The following is a 20733-nucleotide window of genomic DNA, read 5'->3' on the forward strand; positions in this document are numbered from 1 at the left end:
CCTTCTTAAAACAATTCCATATAGACAGGGCTTAGACTCTTGTGGGTTAATTCAGGTCATTTGGGAGCTATATTGAAATTCCAATTCCTTTCCATTTATTACAGCTAAATGACAGTCATCAATTATTGAAATCGCTTCTTAAAGGTCCAATGCAGTCGTTTAAAAAATCACATACGACTAATAAAACTTAAAACTTGTTTTAAATTAAAATGATAAAAAAGAAACAAAAATAGACTGTCTGGGAGTGGTCTGAGTGGAGAGGGGAAAACTGAAAACTAGCTGTTATTGGCAGAGATTTGGAACTCTCTTTCTTATTGGTCTATTAACTAATTTACCACCTCGTGATGTCACCAGGCAGGCAAAAACTCCATCCCACTAAAACGGGCTGAAATATCAGGCAGTCTTTTCAAACAGCTCTTACACTAAAAGGGCATTATCATAATTTTCACAATTTCACAGTATTATTCCAACCTCATAGTGTGGAAATATACTGTACACTGAACAAAAATATAAATGCGTTGTGTTGGTCCCATGTTTCATGAGCTGAAATGAAATATCCCAGAAATGTTCCATACGCACAAAAAGCTTATTTCTCTCAATTCTTTTGCACTAATTTGTTTACATCCCTCATAGTGAGCATTTACCTCTGCCAATATAATCCATCCACCTGACAGGTGTGGCATATGAAGAAAGCTGATTAAACAACCTGATCATTACACAGGCGCACCTTGTGCTGGGGACAATAAAAGGCCACTCTAAAATGTGCAGTTTTGTCACAACACAATGCCACAGATGTCTCAAGTTTTGAGGGAGCATGCAATTGGCATGCTGACTGCAGGAATGTCCACCAGAGTTGTTGCCAGAGAATTGAATGTTCATTTCTCTACCAACGTCGTTTTAGAGAATTTGGCAGTACGTCCAACCGGCCTCACAACCACAGACCACTTGTACGCCAGCCCAGGACCTCAATATCCGGTTTCTTCACTTACGGGATTATCTGAGACCAGCCACCCGGACAGCTGATGAAACTGTGGGTTTGCACAACCGAATAATTTCTGCACAAACTGTCAGAAACGTCTCAGGGAAGCTCATCTGCGTGCTCGTCGTCCTAACCAGAGTCTTGACCTGACTGCAGTTCTGCGACGTAACCGACTTCAGTTGGCAAATGCTCACCTTCGATGGCCACTGGCACGCTGGAGAAGTGTGCTCTTCACGGATGGTTTGCTGATGTCAACGTTGTGAACAGAGTGCACCATGGTGGCGTTGGGGTTATGGTATGTGCAGGCATAAGCTACAGACAACGAACACGATTGCATTTTATCGTTGGCAATATGAATGCGCAGAGATACCATGATGAGATCCTGAGGCCCATTGTCGCGCCATTCATCCGCCGCCATCACCTCATGTTGCAAGGGTCTGTACACAATTCCTGGAAGCTTAAAATGTCCCAGTTCTTCCATGGCCTGCAAACTCACCAGACATGTCACCCATTGAGTATTTTTGGGATGCTCTGGATCGACGTGTACGACAGCATGTTCCAGTTCCCACCAATATCCAGCAACTTCGCACAGCCATTGAAGAGGAGTGGGACAACATTCCACAGGCCACAATCAACAGCCTGATCAACTCTATGCAAAGGAGATGTCGCGCTGCATGAGGCAAATGGTGGTCACACCAGATACTGACTGGTTTTCTAATCCACGCCCCTACTTTTTTTTTGTGACCAACAGATGCATATCTGTATTCCCAGTCATGTGAAATCCATAGATTAGGGCCTAATGAATCTATTTCAATTGACTGATTTCCTTATATGAACTGTAACTCAGTAAAATCGTATACATTTATTTTTGTTCAGTGTATATAAAACACAGGAAAATCATGCTTTTGACTGCAATTGGATTTTAAGGTCTCTGTTCCTCTGTTACAGAACAAAGTAGAGGAGAACAATCAGAGATTCAGACCAGCAGCAGATGGTAAGTGTCAATCTTTTAGAGTGTATTCGGTTACAGTTTATTTAAAGTGATAGTTAACTTTTTTTGTAACTTTTTTTTTGCTTATTTTTCACTTACCTAGGGTGTTGTGGAGTAATCCAAATAATTAAAAGGTTTGTTTGCTGGTTATTTACCAAATTCCAGAATCTCCTGGCTAACAGTTTTAGAAAATGTGAAAGATTGTATCAGTTAGCGGCTCATTCAAAAATATTACAACTGGCCTAGTCTCTCGTGACAAGGTATGACATGAAACGCGAAAAATGCTAATATCGATGATATTGATTAGTGTTTTTAAACACTAATGGCCAGGTAAACAAAACAAAATCATGGATTGCGTTCTTACCTTGTCCATAAACTGCTCACAGGGTAAAGAAACTGTCATTTTGTAATTTGGGTGAACTATCTTTTTAACTATATTTAAACTCATACCCTGACTTTCCCACTTACTGAGTTTAGCATCCGCCTGACGTGTAACCTGTGGCACTGTGTGGCTTAACAGCTTTGCTTCCTCACTCACACGTCCGCTACTGGGATTGATCTTTTGTCCTCTGTATCCCAAACACCTGACCGCACTCTCGAATCACAATAGCCAGCAGCACCACCAAAATGCAAGCAATTCCATGACTCTGGTGGTGGTATTTTAAGCTGAGTGAGCTTTACCAACTCAACTTGGTTAAACTCGCCCCTCTCAGTCCACAGCAACCCCAGCCTTTGAGCTGAGCACACTGCAGATCCAGGGCACGGCACCACTGTAACTGGCGGCATGCTACTTGCTTAACAGCTTTGCTTGTCAGCTTTGCTTCCTAGCTCACAGGTCCACTACTGAAAGGGATTGATCTTGCGTCATTTGTCTCACAAATACACGTGACTGCCCTTTTGAAACACCTTAGCCAGCTGACCCACCGAAAAGCAATTGAATGGCACAGGTGGTGGTATTTCAAGCTGAAGAGTGAGCTTTTCCAACTCAACTCGGTTGCACCATGACAATGTGAATGTGATTGGTCGAGAACCCATAGTGCAGAGCGTTACACATTGTACACACTCCTGAGTTTCTCCAGCCAGCTCCAACACCTTATCCCCATGCTTTTGAATACACCAACTAATGCTAATGCTAATCCTAATACTAATGCTAATGCGCTAACTGATACAATTAGTTTCCACTAGCATTGCTACATCCCCAAAAAACACTAGCCAGGGAATTCTGGACCTTACTATTGAACCAGCTAAAGAACTTAGAACTTTGGATGAAACAACAACACTCAGGTAAGTCGAAAGCAAAAAAAACAAGTGTCCAGTTTTTTAACTGGCACTTCACCAGTTTTTAACCTTATACAGTGGGGAAAATAAGTATTTAGTCAGCCACCAATTGTGCAAGTTCTCCCACTTAAAAAGATGAGAGAGGTCTGTCATTTTCATCATAGGTACACGTCAACTATGACAGACAAATTGAGGAAAATAAATCCAGAAAATCACATTGTAGGATTTTTAATGAATTTATTTGCAAATTATGGTGGAAAATAAGTATTTGGTCACCTACAAACAAGCAAGATTTCTGGCTCTCACAGACCTGTAACTTCTTCTTTAAGAGGCTCCTCTGTCCTCCACTCGTTACCTGTATTAATGGCACCTGTTTGAACTTGTTATCAGTATAAAAGACACCTGTCCACAACCTCAAACAGTCACACTCCAAACTCCACAATGGCCAAGACCAAAGAGCTGTCAAAGGACACCAGAAACAAAATTGTAGACCTGCACCAGGCTGGGAAGACGGAATCTGCAATAGGTAAGCAGCTTGGTTTGAAGAAATCAACTGTGGGAGCAATTATTAGGAAATGGAAGACATACAAGACCACTGATAATCTCCCTCGATCTGGGGCTCCACGCAAGATCTCACCCCGTGGGGTCAAAATGATCACAAGAACGGTGAGCAAAAATCCCAGAACCACACGGGGGGACCTAGTGAATGACCTGCAGAGAGCTGGGACCAAAGTAACAAAGCCTACCATCAGTAACACACTACTCCGCCAGGGACTCAAATCCTGCATTGCCAGACGTGTCCCCCTGCTTAAGCCAGTACATGTCCAGGCCCGTCTGAAGTTTGCTAGAGTGCATTTGGATGATCCAGAAGAGGATTGGGAGAATGTCATATGGTCAGATGAAACCAAAATATAACGTTTTGGTAAAAACTCAACTCATCGTGTTTGGAGGACAAAGAATGCTGAGTTGCATCCAAAGAACACCATACCTACTGTGAAGCATGGGGGTGGAAACTTCATGCTTTGGGGCTGTTTTTCTGCAAAGGGACCAGGACGACTGATCCGTGTAAAGGAAAGAATGAATGGGGCCATGTATCATGAGATTTTGAGTGAAAACCTCCTTCCATCAGCAAGGGCATTGAAGATGAAACGTGGCTGGGTCTTTTAGCATGACAATGATCCCAAACACACCTCCCGGGCAACGAAGGAGTGGCTTCGTAAGAAGCATTTCAAGGTCCTGGAGTGGCCTAGCCAGTCTCCAGATCTCAACCCCATAGAAAATCTTTGGAGGGAGTTGAAAGTCCGTGTTGCCCAGCGACAGCCCCAAAACATCACTGCTCTAGAGGATATCTGCATGGAGGAATGGGCCAAAATACCAGCAACAGTTTGTGAAAACCTTGTGAAGACTTACAGAAAACGTTTGACCTGTGTCATTGCCAACAAGGGGTATATAACAAAGTATTGAGAAACTTTTGTTATTGACCAAATACTTATTTTCCACCATAATTTGCAAATAAACTCATAAAAAATCCTACAATGTGATTTTCTGGAATAGTTTTTCTCATTTTGTCTGTCATAGTTGACATGTACCTATGATGAAAATTACAGGCCTCTCTCATCTTTTTAAGTGGGAGAACTTGCACAATTGGTGGCTGACTAAATACTTTTTTTCCCCACTGTATTTGTTATCGCCAGCATCATATCAGTGTCTACATGTGAAAACATATTTTCTACATTCTGTAATAAAAAATATAAGAAGCCCCAGAAAATTGCAATATGCATGTAAAATGCAATATTCAGACAACATTGCAATATTTAGACAATATAAAATAAAAAGACTACTATACAGTGGGGAAAAAAAGTATTTAGTCAGCCACCAATTGTGCAAGTTCTCCCACTTAAAAAGATGAGAGAGGCCTGTAATTTTCATCATAGGTACACGTCAACTATGACAACAAATGAGATTTTTTCTCCAGAAAATCACATTGTAGGATTTTTAATGAATTTATTTGCAAATTATGGTGGAAAATAAGTATTTGGTCAATAACAAAAGTTTCTCAATACTTTGTTATATACCCTTTGTTGGCAATGACACAGGTCAAACGTTTTCTGTAAGTCTTCACAAGGTTTTCACACACTGTTGCTGGTATTTTGGCCCATTCCTCCATGCAGATCTCCTCTAGAGCAGTGATGTTTTGGGGCTGTCGCTGGGCAACACGGACTTTCAACTCCCTCCAAAGATTTTCTATGGGGTTGAGATCTGGAGACTGGCTAGGCCACTCCAGGACCTTGAAATGCTTCTTACGAAGCCACTCCTTCGTTGCCCGGGCGGTGTGTTTGGGATCATTGTGGTCCTCTGTAGCTCAGCTGGTAGAGCACGGCGCTTGTAACGCCAAGGTAGTGGGTTCGATCCCCGGGACCACCCATACACAAAAATGTATGCACGCACGACTGTAAGTCGCTTTGGATAAAAGCGTCTGCTAAATGGCATATTATTATTATTATTATTGTCATGCTGAAAGACCCAGCCACGTTTCATCTTCAATGCCCTTGCTGATGGAAGGAGGTTTTCACTCAAAATCTCACGATACATGGCCCCATTCATTCTTTCCTTTACACGGATCAGTCGTCCTGGTCCCTTTGCAGAAAAACAGCCCCAAAGCATGATGTTTCCACCCCCATGCTTCACAGTAGGTATGGTGTTCTTTGGATGCAACTCAGCATTCTTTGTCCTCCAAACACGACGAGTTGAGTTTTTACCAAAAAGTTCTATTTTGGTTTCATCTGACCATATGACATTCTCCCAATCCTCTTCTGGATCATCCAAATGCACTCTAGCAAACTTCAGACGGGCCTGGACATGTACTGGCTTAAGCAGGGGGACACGTCTGGCACTGCAGGATTTGAGTCCCTGGCGGCGTAGTGTGTTACTGATGGTAGGCTTTGTTACTTTGGTCCCAGCTCTCTGCAGGTCATTCACTAGGTCCCCCGTGTGGTTCTGGGATTTTTGCTCACCGTTCTTGTGATCATTTTGACCCCACGGGGTGAGATCTTGTGTGGAGCCCCAGATCGAGGGAGATTATCAGTGGTCTTGTATGTCTTCCATTTCCTAATAATTGCTCCCACAGTTTATTTCTTCAAACCAAGCTGCTTACCTATTGCAGATTCAGTCTTCCCAGCCTGGTGCAGGTGTACAATTTTGTTTCTGGTGTCCTTTGACAGCTCTTTGGTCTTGGCCATTGTGGAGTTTGAAATGTGACTGTTTGAGGTTGTGGACAGGTGTCTTTTATACTGATAACAAGTTCAAACAGGTGCCAATAATACAGGTAACGAGTGGAGGACAGAGGAGCCTCTTAAAGAAGAAGTTACAGGTCTGTGAGAGCCAGAAATCTTGCTTGTTTGTAGGTGACCAAATACTTATTTTCCACCATAATTTGCAAATAAATTCATAAAAAATCCTACAATGTGATTTTCTGGATTTATTTTCCTCAATTTGTCTGTCATAGTTGACGTGTACCTATGATGAAAATTACAGGCCTCTCTCATCTTTTTAAGTGGGTGTCACGATCGTCATAATGAGTGGACCAAGGCGCAGCGTGATATGCGTACATCTCTTTAATAGTGTACTAGCAACACGATACAAAATACAAAACAACAAAATGAAACGTGAAGTCCTCGGTCACATACACAAACCTACACGGAACAAGATCCCACAAAACACAAGTGCACAACAGGCTGCCTAAGTATGGTTCCCAATCAGAGACAACAAGCAACAGCTGATTCACGTTGCCTCTGATTGAGAACCACCCCGGCCAACATAGAAACACATAACCTAGAACAGAACATAGAAAACGAAACATAGACACTACACAAAGAAACTAACACCCTGGCTCAACATACAAGAGTCCCCAGAGCCAGGGCGTGACAGTACCCCCCCAAAGGCACGGACTGCGACCGCGCCAACATAAACCCAACAGGGGAGGGGCCGGGTGGGCATTCCACCTCGGAGGCGGATCCGGCTCCGGGCGTGACCACCACCCTCTAACAACCCCCCCGTAGCGCCCCTGGTCTGGTCTGGCCCCGCTGGCTGGAGCTGGACTGGACATCGGTGGCGCGGATTGCTTAGGCTCCGGTGTGGAGCAGCTGACCTGTACCTGACCAGGCACCGGTGAAACAGGCACGGGCTGTGCCGGACTGACGACGCGCACCACAGGCTTGGTGCGGAGAGCAGGAACGGGCCGGACCGGGCTGACGACGTGCACCATTGGCTTGGTGCGGGGAGCAGGGACGAGCCGGACCGGGCTGACGAAGCGCACCACTGGCTTGGTGCGGGGAGCAGGAACAGGCCGGACCGGGCTGACGACGCGCACCATTGGCTTGGTGCGGGGAGCAGGAATGGGCCGGACCGGGCTGACGAAGCGCACAACTGGCTTGGTACGGGGAGCAGGAACAGGCCGGGCCGGGCTGGCGACGCGCACCATAGGCTTGGTGCGGGGAGCAGGAACAGGCCGGGCCGGGCTGGCGACGCGCACCATTGGCTTGGTGCGGAGAGCAGGAACAGGCCGGGCCGGGCTGGCGACGTGCACCATTGGCTTGGTGCGGGGAGCAGGGACGGGCCGGACCGGGCTGACGAAGCGCACCACTGGCTTGGTGCGGGGAGCAGGGACAGGCCGGACCGGGCTGACGACGCGCACCATTGGCTTGGTGCGAGGGGCAGGAACAGGCCGGGCCGGGCTGGCGACGCGCACCACAGGCTTGGTGCGGGGAGCAGGAACAGGCCGGGCCGGGCTGGCGACGCGCACCATTGGCTTGGTGCGAGGGGCAGGAACAGGCCGGGCCGGGCTGGCGACGCGCACCATTGGCTTGGTGCGAGGGACAGGAACAGGCCGGGCCGGGCTGGCGACGCGCACCACAGGCTTGGTGCGAGGGGCAGGAACCGGCCGGGCCGGGCTAGCGACGCGCACCACAGGCTTGGTGCGAGGGGCAGGAACAGGCCGGTTCGGGCCGGGCTAGCGACGCGCACCACAGGCTTGGTGCGAGGGGCAGGAACAGGCCGGGCCGGGCTGGCAACCCGCTTCACAGGCTTGGTGCGAGGGACAGGAACAGGCCGGACCGTACTGGGAACACACATCACTGGCCTTGTGTGGGGATCAGGAACGGGCCGGACCGGACTGGTAACACACCTCAGTACCTCTCGCCGTGCCTCTACACTCTCCTTCCCTCTACTGACCAATGGCCCCCGTAACCTGGTGGCCTTCTCTCCTCGTCCACAAACTCGCCCTTTATCTGCCTCCAGCAGTCCCGTCGTCCATGCCGTGTGCCCCCCCAAAAAAATTTTTATTGGGGGTGCCTCTCGCCTGTCCGACGACGGCCCGGTTGGCGCCGCTTCTCCTCTCCTGCCTGGGTCTCCCCCTTCATCGCCCTCCGGTAACGGACGGCCTCCTCCTCCGTGATCTGCCCCCAACCGAGGAGGACATCCACTAACGTTACCTCCGGCGTTTGCTCCTGGACACGCTGCTTGGTCCTGTATTGGTGGGATCTTCTGTCACAATCGTCATAATGAGTGGACCAAGGCGCAGCGTGATATGCGTACATCTCTTTAATAGTGTACTAGCAACACGATACAAAATACAAAATACAAAACAATAATACGAAACGTGAAGTCCTCGGTCACATACACAAACCTACACGGAACAAGATCCCACAAAACACAAGTGCACAACAGGCTGCCTACGTAGAAACACATAACCTAGAACAGAACATAGAAAACGAAACATAGACACTACACAAAGAAACTAACACCCTGGCTCAACATACAAGAGTCCCCAGAGCCAGGGCGTGACAGTGGGAGAACTTGCACAATTGGTGGCTGACTAAATACTTTTTTTCCCTACTGTATATTCACATAGCCTAATGTAGAATTCAAATAAAAAAGTGACTGATTTTGAGCCCAGGTTAACTACTGCCCTACGTGCTTGATTAACTGGTATTTTCACAGACGCAACACACCTCCCCTTCGGTCGACCAGCGGTTCTTTTCCAAACGACGTATAGCCTCCTCCTCCACAGTGACTTCATCAGTGGATACAGTCAGGAGCTCTCCATGCCCCTATGGACGTCCTTCACAGTGCCCAAACAAGTAGGCTATTCATCACATGGACCACAACAAATGGAACTAGTAGTAGTAATTTAATGAGTCGATCCATATGATTTGAGAGCTTGTCCTCAGACCTGGGTCATGTTGATTCGTTGATCATTGGTTGCCGAACGGTTTTTGAATTGTGACCCACATAAGGCTTTTCTAGTTTTCTTGTTATCCACAGAATAGACACACACAAAAAGATCATAGCCACAGCCCAGTCTTTGGTCAGGGACTGGCAATGACCTACCAGTCGGTCCAGTGCCATCATTTGGGAAGCATTAGGTCATATCTTTCCAAAGCTCTTTTGAAATGTCTCTGTTTACTTGAGTGGTTGCAAGGAGTAGCATGTGTGAAAACAATTAGTACTCCTGTTGGGAGATCGTAAATGTTATTTTGGTCTTTGACTCAACTGGTTAATTGCATTTTATATTAAAATGAGCCTGGTTTTGTTTTATTGGGGGGAGAGAACCTGGATAGGTACTTGCGTAACACTAACCTAACAGAACCCTATACAGACCCAGACACGATACAGCACACAAATACCAACTAATGACATGGCCCCAATCACATACAGCAACACTGTATTGGGTGTTTGTTAACACTGGCTGTTTGTATACCGGTTTTCTCTCATTTCGCGATGGGATTTCACGATGTGTTACTAATGACAACATATTCCCTTCCAGGAAGAAGTCAAGCCCCTCCCTGAGCCTGAGCCAGTGATTGAGTGTGTGAGAGCAGACATGCGGGTCGCTCCAGAACACAGCCAGGCCTGCACCACATACAGCCAGCACACCGATGGCTCCTATGGCTTCCTCTATCCACCAGGTGGGTCGCACACTAGCCCACCCTTGGTCATGTTCATTAAGGCACACTGAAGCAAAACATTTTGCAATGCAAAACGAAAACAAGCATTTCTTATTGGACAAGTTCAGACAGTACCTCCTTTTTCACTCAGTTATGTGCTTAATGAAGAATACCCTGGTCTTGGGGAGCTACAGGGTATGGAGGTTTTTGTTCCAGGTCTAAATGGGAGGTAAATGAAAGTATATATTTGTATTTTTTATGCTAGAGCTGGCCATGTCTTCTGAATCAAAATATGATGCATCACTGATCACGAACACCGTTCCCATGTACCCTGCATTTAAAAGTGAGTATTAATGTATTTATATCTACTTATATGAATTTGAATATCTATACATCATTTATTTTTATTTTTATTTACACTGCTCAAAAAAATAAAGGGAACACTTAAACAACACATCCTAGATCTGAATGAATGAAATAATCTTATTAAATACTTTTTTCTTTACATAGTTGAATGTGCTGACAACAAAATCACACAAAAATTATCAATGGAAATCACATTTATCTGGATTTGGAGTCACCCTCAAAATTAAAGTGGAAAACCACACTACAGGCTGATCCAACTTTGATGTAATGTCCTTAAAACAAGTCAAAATGAGTCTCCTGAGGGATCTCCTCCCAGACCTGGACTAAAGCATCCGCCAACTCCTGGACAGTCTGTGGTGCAACGTGGCGTTGGTGGATGGAGCGAGACATGATGTCCCAGATGTGCTCAATTGGATTCAGGTCTGGGGAACGGGCGGTCCATAGCATCAATTGCAGGAACTGCTGACACACTCCAGCCACATGAGGTCTAGCATTGTCTTGCATTAGGAGGAACCCAGGGCCAACCGCACCAGCATATGGTCTCACAAGGGGTCTGAGGATCTCATCTCGGTACCTAATGGCAGTCAGGCTACCTCTGGCGAGCACATGGAGGGCTGTGCGGCCCCCCAAAGAAATGCCACCCCACACCATGACTGCCCCACCGCCAAACCGGTCATGCTGGAGGATGTTGCAGGCAGCAGAACGTTCTCCACGGCGTCTCCAGACTCTGTCACGTCTGTCACATGTGCTCAGTGTGAATCTGCTTTCATCTGTGAAGAGCACAGGGCGCCAGTGGCGAATTTGCCAATCTTGGTGTTCTCTGGCAAATGCCAAACGTCCTGCACGGTGTTGGGCTGTAAGCACAACCCCCACCTGTGGACGTCGGGCCCTCATACCACCCTCATGGAGTCTGTTTCTGACCGTTTGAGCAGACACATGCACATTTGTGGCCTGCTGGAGGTCATTTTGCAGGGCTCTGGCAGTGCTCCTCCTGCTCCTCCTTGCACAAAAGCGGAGGTAGCGGTCCTGCTGCTGGGTTGTTGCCCTCCTACAGCCTCCTCCACGTCTCCTGATGTACTGGCCTGTCTCCTGGTAGTGCCTCCATGCTCTGGACACTACACTGACAGACACAGCAAACCTTCTTGCCACAGCTCGCATTGATGTGCCATCCTGGATGAGCTGCACTACCTGAGCCACTTGTGTGGTTTGTAGACTCCGTCTCATGCTACCACTAGAGTGAAAGCACCGCCAGCATTCAAAAGTGACCAAAACATCAGCCAGGAAGCATAGGAACTGAGAAGTGGTCTGTGGTCACCACCTGCAGAACCACTCCTTTATTGGGGGTGTCTTGCTAATTGCCTATAATTTCCACCTGTTGTCTATTCCATTTGCACAACAGCATGTGAAATGTATTGTCAATCAGTGTTGCTTCCTAAGTGGACAGTTTGATTTCACAGAAGTGTGATTGACTTACATTGTGTTGTTTAAGTGTTCCCTTTATTTTTTTGAGCAGTGTATATTTTTCCAACTCCTTTGAAAATACTGGTTCAAATACTTCATAAATCTGTCACTGCGTTTTGTTAAGAAGGTTGTTGTTATACTGTAGGTCCTCAAAGGATATCATTGTTGCTCACTTTCAGTTTTTCTCTGGTAGATGCTTCCTTCCAAAGCTATTACAGTTACAAATCATATAGTACATGTGGCCCTCTGGACTCTTGTGTTGCATCTTTGCTTGGACCGCCCATTCTGATGTGTGGAGGGAGAGGTGGGAGGAGGAGTGAGGAGTGAGGAGGGAGGCTAGTCGGATGACCTCAGGTCTGGGAGAGAAGGGACAGGCTGACACCCATTGTCCCCCCCACCCCACACACACACACACACATACAAAGACAGCCTCAGTCCAGGCCAGTGAAGCCTGGTGTGGTGAAAGACTGTAGAAAAGGATGTGAAGGGCAGTTCCCTTGTCTGGGGACTTTTAGTGTGGGAAATGACTTTTACTTCCTCTTGAAGGAATTAGCATCAAGATCAGACCAGCAGCCTTTGACTTTTGAAATGCTTATAAGGTGCCCTGCCATAATTCAAATGCTGCAATAGCACATTAATAACGTTTATTCACAAAATGCTATACACAGATGCAGTATAGAGAGCATTTTTCAAGGCTGGATATAAGCATTCATTTCAGTTCATGACCTAAACGCATTCATGCAACAGGTAATTTACACAATGTTACAAAACATTTGATTTGGTTCTCCAATTGTTGATTGTCTTGTTCCCTTGTTCTCTTTTCCCTTAAACTCTGCAGAAGTATGGAGCTACCTCCAGGGGACTCTTCTCAAGCGCTATGCAGAGGAGAATAACGGAATAAACGTGGTCACCGGTCCCATCTTTGACAACAACTACGATGGCCTCCGGGACACCACTGTGAAAATCAAAGAGTAAGGGCTCAGATACCCCAGTAGTGGTTGCTGGCCGAGAGTACTTAGCACCTCTGAAAGTAACTTGCGAACCGAGTGCGTACCGATTTTACACCGATTTTACATCTACAGCGGGTAGTCCCTAAAACATGATCGGCAGATGAACGCTATATCCACATTTGGTGCGATGTGTGCAAGCCTTAAGTGTGACAGACTAAATTGATGGGTCATGTGAAGGAAATGCTATAACAACCCCCCAGCCACACCTAGCTAAGTGGATGGGTCATTATTGTCTAGACATGTACACATGTTCATGAAATACAATAGATGGCCTTAATCACCCCCAGACACACCTGGCTAACTTGATGGGTCATGTAATCATCTGGCGAAGTGGAGTCTTTTGTCTAGACATGTAGCTAGCTAGCTAAACAATGAACCGGCATAATACCAACTCGTACTACTACCAATACAAACATGGTCATAGCTGTAGTATGAATCTGCAGGTAGCTAAAGCTAAATAGGTTCAATGTTAGCTAGCTAACATTAGACTATAACTAGCAATGCAAATTGTTTTCTGATTCGAATAATATTACTACACAGATCATACACGTAATGTTAGCTAGCGAGCCAACAAGCTAACGTTCGCTAGCTAGCTAACAGTACGCTTTAACTTGCAAGGAAAACTACTTTTTGACAAAATTAGAAACGTATAATATCTGAAAATGCAGCTAGACTCTTACATGGATGAACGCTTCATGGCAGACTGGAACCATTTAACTATTTTGTTTGTTTGTAGCTACATCTTGTTTGGCCAGCGTTATGTCAAGTCACTCCGGTTCACACTGACGTGGTGTGTGCAGAAAGTAGCCCATCACTTTTCCAACTGATCTGTCGATAGCGCCTGCTAAATTCAGTGCATCAATGTTGTTGAGAAAAGTAGCAAAACTTTTATAACTAACGTTATATCTTTCAAAAATGGCGCGGTAGAAAGGACTCTCAACACATACTGAGCAGCTCACGTTATATACAGAAGCATGCTACATGGCAGACCAATCCAAACTCATCTCCCGGCATGTCCAGCCCATTCATTATCTCAGCCAATCATGGCTAGCGGGAAGGTTCCTGTCTTTTTCCGTGGCTAAACCAACTAGGCTCGTAATTTAACACTTTTATTCGTATTTACGGATGGAATACAAGTTTGTTATTAAAGCACATGAAAGTTCACATGTTCCAGAAGGCATTTCTGCCAAAAAACGCATTTTGATAAAAAATAAATGTTTACGTTCAAATGCCTCTCCTGTGAAGTGCGACATACGCCTAGTTTCCTGAAACGACTCACATATCGCAATATTATTTTGGGACGATATTATATCGATATTTGACTCTAAGTGTTGATTTTGCTACTGTAGTTAGCGTTAGCTAGCGCTAGTCGGCTGTACCTGCTCCAAAGCTCCAGTATTTTTCAACCTATAGTTTGTTCTCCGTCTTCTTTTTAAATAGTGTGCCAACATGTTTTCAGCCCTTTCAATTCCCTGACTGATCAAAATGTGTTTTCTCATGCTCTCTCTTGTGTCTCTGCAGCAGACATATGGCGATCAATATGTTCATAACATCAAATCGCAATAAAATCGCAGTATCGAATCGCAATACATATAGTATCGTGAGGATCTTGAGAATCACAAAACATATCGTAACGGCACCTAAGTATCGTGATAATATCGTATCGTGAGGTCCCTAGCAATTCCCAGCCCTAGTGACAGGTCAAGATGATGCCCTTTGACCTGTGTTTGTAAGATGTTACAAACAAAGGGGATCATGTTTTGTGTTATTGTATTTTTATGTTCAAATAGTTATGGCTGTTCAATTGGAGTGATCTGGATTCATTTGGATGTATTTTGTTTTTTTTACTGGCTGGTATAATTACCTTTGAGATCTCCTTTCCCCCAGCAGCGATGCGTGGGTAAAATCAATGGGGAAGCCAAGCCAGGCAAATATTTTTTTTGCGTTGTTTTCTCTATAACCCATTAGAAATACATTTATATGGCACCTTTATAGCTGATATAAGGCCAAGAAGCCATAGCCTACATTGTTTCACAGACAGTTCCAAAGTACAAGTGTCACACAGTGGCAGAATAAATTCAACCACATACATTTGTGTTTCATCACAGCTAAAACCGGAGAGTAACTTTTGTCCTGTTTTAAGTCCACAAAGATAATATTGCATGCAACAAACAGTTACATGACCTACACAGCATGGTCAAATTCAAGTTAAAGTTATTTGGAAAAGTTAATTTCACCATCGGTTTGCTCAAGTTATAATAACATTCTTACTAAAATGTTTCTGAAGCAGCAAGATTAAAATAGCCTAATGGGAAATACAACTACAATGCACTTCAACTTTGACATGTTGTAGGCTAACTTTAGGGAGAAGCCCCCGGAATACTGATGTTAACTTGTGGTAACCCCAAGATGTGCATTAAAACAGACTCGGAGCGCTCTAACTATTGATTCAGGACCACGGAGAGTTACCGGAGAGCGCAGCCTCCACTATCAGCACCTCCAGTTGGACAGTGCCTCTCTGGCGGAGGCAGCATCTCAACGAGCACATTCACACTGACTCATCACAATAATATATGCAAGTTAGAATAAACCTGGGTAGAATAAATGCCCACAGTCTAGACTAGATAAATAGTTAAGTATTACCATCTTGCGGCGAAGATGGAAGCAAACATGAAATAAACCGAGCTAAAACAATGAATAACATGGTACACAAATTACAAGCATTTAGACATTTAAACAACAACATTTCAACAACATCAAGTATATGCCTAGTCTAATACAATGGAACTTTAAAAACACATGTTGACTCACCCTACTTGTTGACTCACCTTCCTCTCTTTCATGCTGGCAAAATGGTAAATGACTATGTCATACAGTACTCCACTGGACTTAAGTTCATGCAGCACACAAGTTTCCATTGACATTTCTGCCAAATGCGTGAGTCTCTCTTGTTCACAGCTATTGTGGCGCAGCTATTGTGGCGCAGTGGTCTAAGGCACTGCATCGCAGTGGTAACTGTGTCACTAGAGATCCTGGTTCGAATCCAGGCTCTGTCGCAGCCGGCCGCGACCGGGAGACTCATGGGCGGCGCACAATTGGCCCAGCGTCGTCCAGGGTAGGGGAGGGAATGGCCGGCCGGGATGTAGCTCAGTTGATAGAGCATGGCGTTTGCAACGCCAGGGTTGTGGGTTCGATTCCCACGGGGGGCCAGTATAAAAAAAAAAAATATATATATATATATATATATGTATTCACTAACTGTAAGTCGCTCTGGATAAGAGCGTCTGCTAAATGACTAAAAAATGTAAATGTAAAAATTATGTAGGTAGGTTTTAATCCTTTTCAGACAGGAAAATGACCTTTCAGCTGATGTACTTGTAACAGGGATGGTGAGCATCAGTTTCAGGAGCTTGCATACCTCAGGTAAAGTGGTGGTCAGGTAATTTTTCACGAGTGATTGCAGCAGCTCACCTGGTGGTTTGTGGAAGGAGGCATCAGCATAGACTACCTACAGCTAATTTTTCAACCTCTGGTTGTCAAAGAAAGGGTACGTCTGGAACAGCTGTGTGAGTACTCTGTCAGGAAATCCCTCTTGCTTGGAGTACTCGGGAAATGACCCATGATCAAGAACACAGAAGAAGTCGAGGCTCTTCATGTCAGCAAACCTCTGGGTCATGTGTAGTATGATTCCATAGAGTATTTTGAAGTACAGTTGTTGGTATCTGTCCAGGAAGCCTGGGTCATTGTCAGCGTTGTCCCGGTGGTTGAGTCCCTGCTCATAGTCATCCCAGCCACGGCTGAGTCTTTTGCGTCTTTCATCTTCCATTCCATCAATCTGGATAGTGTTGTCATATATCCTTTGAAACTTCGCATCACTTCTAATGGCTTTCAATGCATTCAGTGTACTATCAACCCATACACAATAATGTCTTACATCAAGAGATTTGCTCTGCAGGGCCTGAAACAGCAGTTCTGTGAGTCCAAAAATGGCCTTGAAAACACCAAGTAAAAAAGTGAACATGAACTCCTTCAGTTTCTGTTTCAGAGCACTGCTCTGGGCAATTTAATCTTTATCCCAGCCGGGCTCAGTAATGATCCGATCAAAAACAATGTCCAATGATCTCTGGCCTTGGTGCACAGCATGCACTGCTCTACTTTTGAAGTTCCAACGAGTGGCACAGCCTCAGTAAGCATGGCTGTCTTTTTGCATGACCAGCTAAAAAGGTTAATAAAAATAATAATAATTAGCATCTTGAATATTGCTTGTCCCCTTTGCTAAAACTAAGTTTAGTTTGTGGGCATAACAATAAATGAACAGCGCATATTGACAGTGGGTTTTCATGAGTGCCTGAACCCCACCTCGCTGCCCACTCATGCAGCTTGCCCCGTCGTAAGTCTGGCAGATGAGTTTGGCTGCTGGGTTGTATTTGTCGATAGTTTCCATTACAACGGTGATCGCCTCTGCGTTTCTCTCTGCGCTCACATCGAAAAACCCCAGGAATCTCTCACATATAACACCCTTATCATTGACATAGCGTGCTATGATTGTCAATTGAATTTGCAGGATATGTCTGTGGTGTCATCCACCTTGACTGGTCTCACTGTCAATTTCACTTTGTATCATGTCTGCGATGCTATGAATGATGTCCTTTTGTATGGTGTTTGACATACAGTGGGGAAAAAAAGTATTTAGTCAGCCACCAATTGTGCAAGTTCTCCCACTTAAAAAGATGAGAGAGGCCTGTAATTTTCATCATAGGTACACGTCAACTATGACAGACAAAATGAGGGAAAAAAATCCAGAAAATCACATTGTAGAATCTTTAATGAATTTATTTGCAAATTATGGTGGAAAATAAGTATTTGGTCAATAACAAAAGTTTCTCAATACTTTGTTATATACCCTTTGTTGGCAATGACACAGGTCAAACGTTTTCTGTAAGTCTTCACAAGGTTTTCACACACTGTTGCTGGTATTTTGGCCCATTCCTCCATGCAGATCTCCTCTAGAGCAGTGATGTTTTGGGGCTGTCGCTGGACAACACGGACTTTCAACTCCCTCCAAAGATTTTCTATGGGGTTGAGATCTGGAGACTGGCTAGGCCACTCCAGGACCTTGAAATGCTTCTTACGAAGCCACTCCTCCGTTGCCCGGGCGGTGTGTTTGGGATCATTGTCATGCTGAAAGACCCAGCCACGTTTCATCTTCAATGCCCTTGCTGATGGAAGGAGGTTTTCACTCAAAATCTCACGATACATGGCCCCATTCATTCTTTCCTTTACACGGATCAGTCGTCCTGGTCCCTTTGCAGAAAAACAGCCCCAAAGCATGATGTTTCCAACCCCATGCTTCACAGTAGGTATGGTGTTATTTGGATGCAACTCAGCATTCTTTGTCCTCCAAACATGACGAGTTGAGTTTTTACCAAAAAGTTATATTTTGGTTTCATCTGACCATATGACATTCTCCCAATCCTCTTCTGGATCATCCAAATGCACTTCAGACGGGCCTGGACATGTACTGGCTTAAGCAGGGGGGACACGTCTCGCACTGCAGGATTTGAGTCCCTGGCGGCGTAGTGTGTTACTGATGGTTGGCTTTGTTACTTTGGTCCCAGCTCTCTGCAGGTCATTCACTAGGTCCCCCCGTGTGGTTCTGGGATTTTTGCTCACCGTTCTTGTGATCATTTTGACCCCACGGGGTGAGATCTTGCGTGGAGCCCCAGATCGAGGGAGATTATCAGTGGTCTTGTATGTCTTCCATTTCCTAATAATTGCTCCCACAGTTGATTTCTTCAAACCAAGCTGCTTACCTATTGCAGATTCAGTCTTCCCAGCCTGGTGCAGGTCTACAATTTTGTTTTTGGTGTCCTTTGACAGCTCTTTGGTCTTGGCCATTGTGAAGTTTGGAGTGTGACTGTTTGAGGTTGTGGACAGGTGTATTTTATACTGATAACAAGTTCAAACAGGTGCCATTAATACAGGTAACGAGTGGAGGACAGAGGAGCCTCTGAAAGAAGAAGTTACAGGTCTGTGAGAGCCAGAAATCTTGCTTGTTTGTAGGTGACCAAATACTTATTTTCCACCATAATTTGCAAATACATTCATTAAAAATCCTACAATGTGATTTTCTGGATTTTTTTTCTTCTCATTTTGTCTGTCATAGTTGACGTGTACCTATGATGAAAATTACAGGCCTCTCTCATCTTTTTAAGTGGGAGAACTTGCACAATTGGTGGCTGACTAAATACTTTTTTTCCCCACTGTACCTGGCTTCCCTTGGCGTCCATGAATACATGCCACTGCTTTGACCGAAATAATGAGTGTCACAAGCATAACCACCAGGATAAATGTATGGGCTTGTCCTCCTAACTAGTGGAGGAATAGGTTACTGAATATGGTACTGACACCCATCCATTTTAGTAGCAATTGAAGTTCAGATAAATGGGAAAGTACTGTAATATACATATGCATACATACATTTGGGGGTGATATTTCATAAATTATAGCATCTGAATTCTGGAATTGTTCAGAGCCAATTCTTCTGATTGTAACCGCTGTGTTTGTTTAATAAGACCGACCAGGTCCGGTTCCTCTGGTCATGATTGTTTAGTTTTGTGTCTACACCTGTGTGTGTTTCTGTGTGTGTGTGTGTCAAATCAAATCAAATTGTATTTGTCACATGTTTTGTAAACAACAGGTGTAAACAACAATGCAGAGAGAAAAAATTCGAAATAATATAAAAATAATAACACGAGGAATAAATACACAATGAGTAACGATAACTTGGCTACATACACGGGGTACCAGTACCGAGTCGATGTGCATGGGGTACGAGGTAATTGAGGTAGATATGTACATATAGGTAGGGGTAATGTGACTAGGCAACAGGATAGATAATAAACAGTAACAGCAGCGTATGTGATGAGTGAAAATAGTTAGTACAAAAAGGGTCAATGCAGATAGTCTGAGTAGCTATTGGTTAACTATTTAACTAACTGTTTAGCAGTCTTATGGCTTGGGGGTAGAAGCTGTTCAGGGTCCTATTGGTTCCAGACCTGGTGCATCAGTACCGCTTGTCGTGCGGTAGCAGAGTGAACAGTCTGACTTGGGTGGCTGGAGTCTTTGACAATTTTTAGGGTCTTCCTCTGACACCACCTGGTATAGAGGTCCTGGATGGCAGGGAGCTCGGCACTACCCTCTGTAGCGCATTGTGGTCGGATGCCAAGCACTTACCAACCAAGTTGTGATGCAGCCAGTCAAGATGCTCTCAATAGTGCAGCCGTATAACGTTTTTAGGATCTGAGGGCCCATGCCGAATTGTTGTGCCCTCTTCACGGCTGTGTCGGTGTGTGTGGACCATGATTATTCCTTAGTGATGTGGAGGGGACTAAGCATGCACCGCTGAGGGGCCCACGTGTTGAGGTCAGTGTTGCGGATGTGTTGTTGCCTACCCTCACCACCTGGGAGTGGCCCTTCATGAAGTCCAGGACCTAGTTGCAAAGGGAGGTGTTTAATCCCAGGGTCCTTAGTTAAGTGATAAACTTGGAGGGCACTATGGTGTTGAATGCTGAGCCGTAGTCAATGAACAGCATTCTCACGTAGGTGTTCCTTTTGTCCAGGTGGGAAAGGGCAGTGTGGCGTGCAATAGAGATTGCGTCATCTGTGGATCTGTTGGGGTAGTATGTAAATTGGACTGGGTCC

General features: G+C 45.1%; 1 protein-coding gene across 2 annotated transcripts in view; it reads left to right on the forward strand.

Annotated features, from left to right (window-relative positions):
* The window catches only part of LOC121585775 (ectonucleotide pyrophosphatase/phosphodiesterase family member 2), a 53689-nt gene that overhangs the window by 17538 nt on the left and 15418 nt on the right, over positions 1 to 20733 (forward strand). For both annotated transcript variants that reach the window (XM_045226383.1, XM_045226384.1), the window contains exons 19-23: positions 1928 to 1973; positions 9246 to 9385; positions 10072 to 10213; positions 10458 to 10535; positions 12858 to 12990. In XM_045226383.1, coding sequence (XP_045082318.1) covers positions 1928 to 1973; positions 9246 to 9385; positions 10072 to 10213; positions 10458 to 10535; positions 12858 to 12990 — 539 coding nt within the window. The remainder of the gene's footprint in view (positions 1 to 1927; positions 1974 to 9245; positions 9386 to 10071; positions 10214 to 10457; positions 10536 to 12857; positions 12991 to 20733) is intronic.

The sequence above is a fragment of the Coregonus clupeaformis genome, chromosome 17, assembly GCF_020615455.1.
Source record: "Coregonus clupeaformis isolate EN_2021a chromosome 17, ASM2061545v1, whole genome shotgun sequence".
NCBI classification, from domain to species: Eukaryota; Metazoa; Chordata; class Actinopteri; order Salmoniformes; family Salmonidae; genus Coregonus; species Coregonus clupeaformis.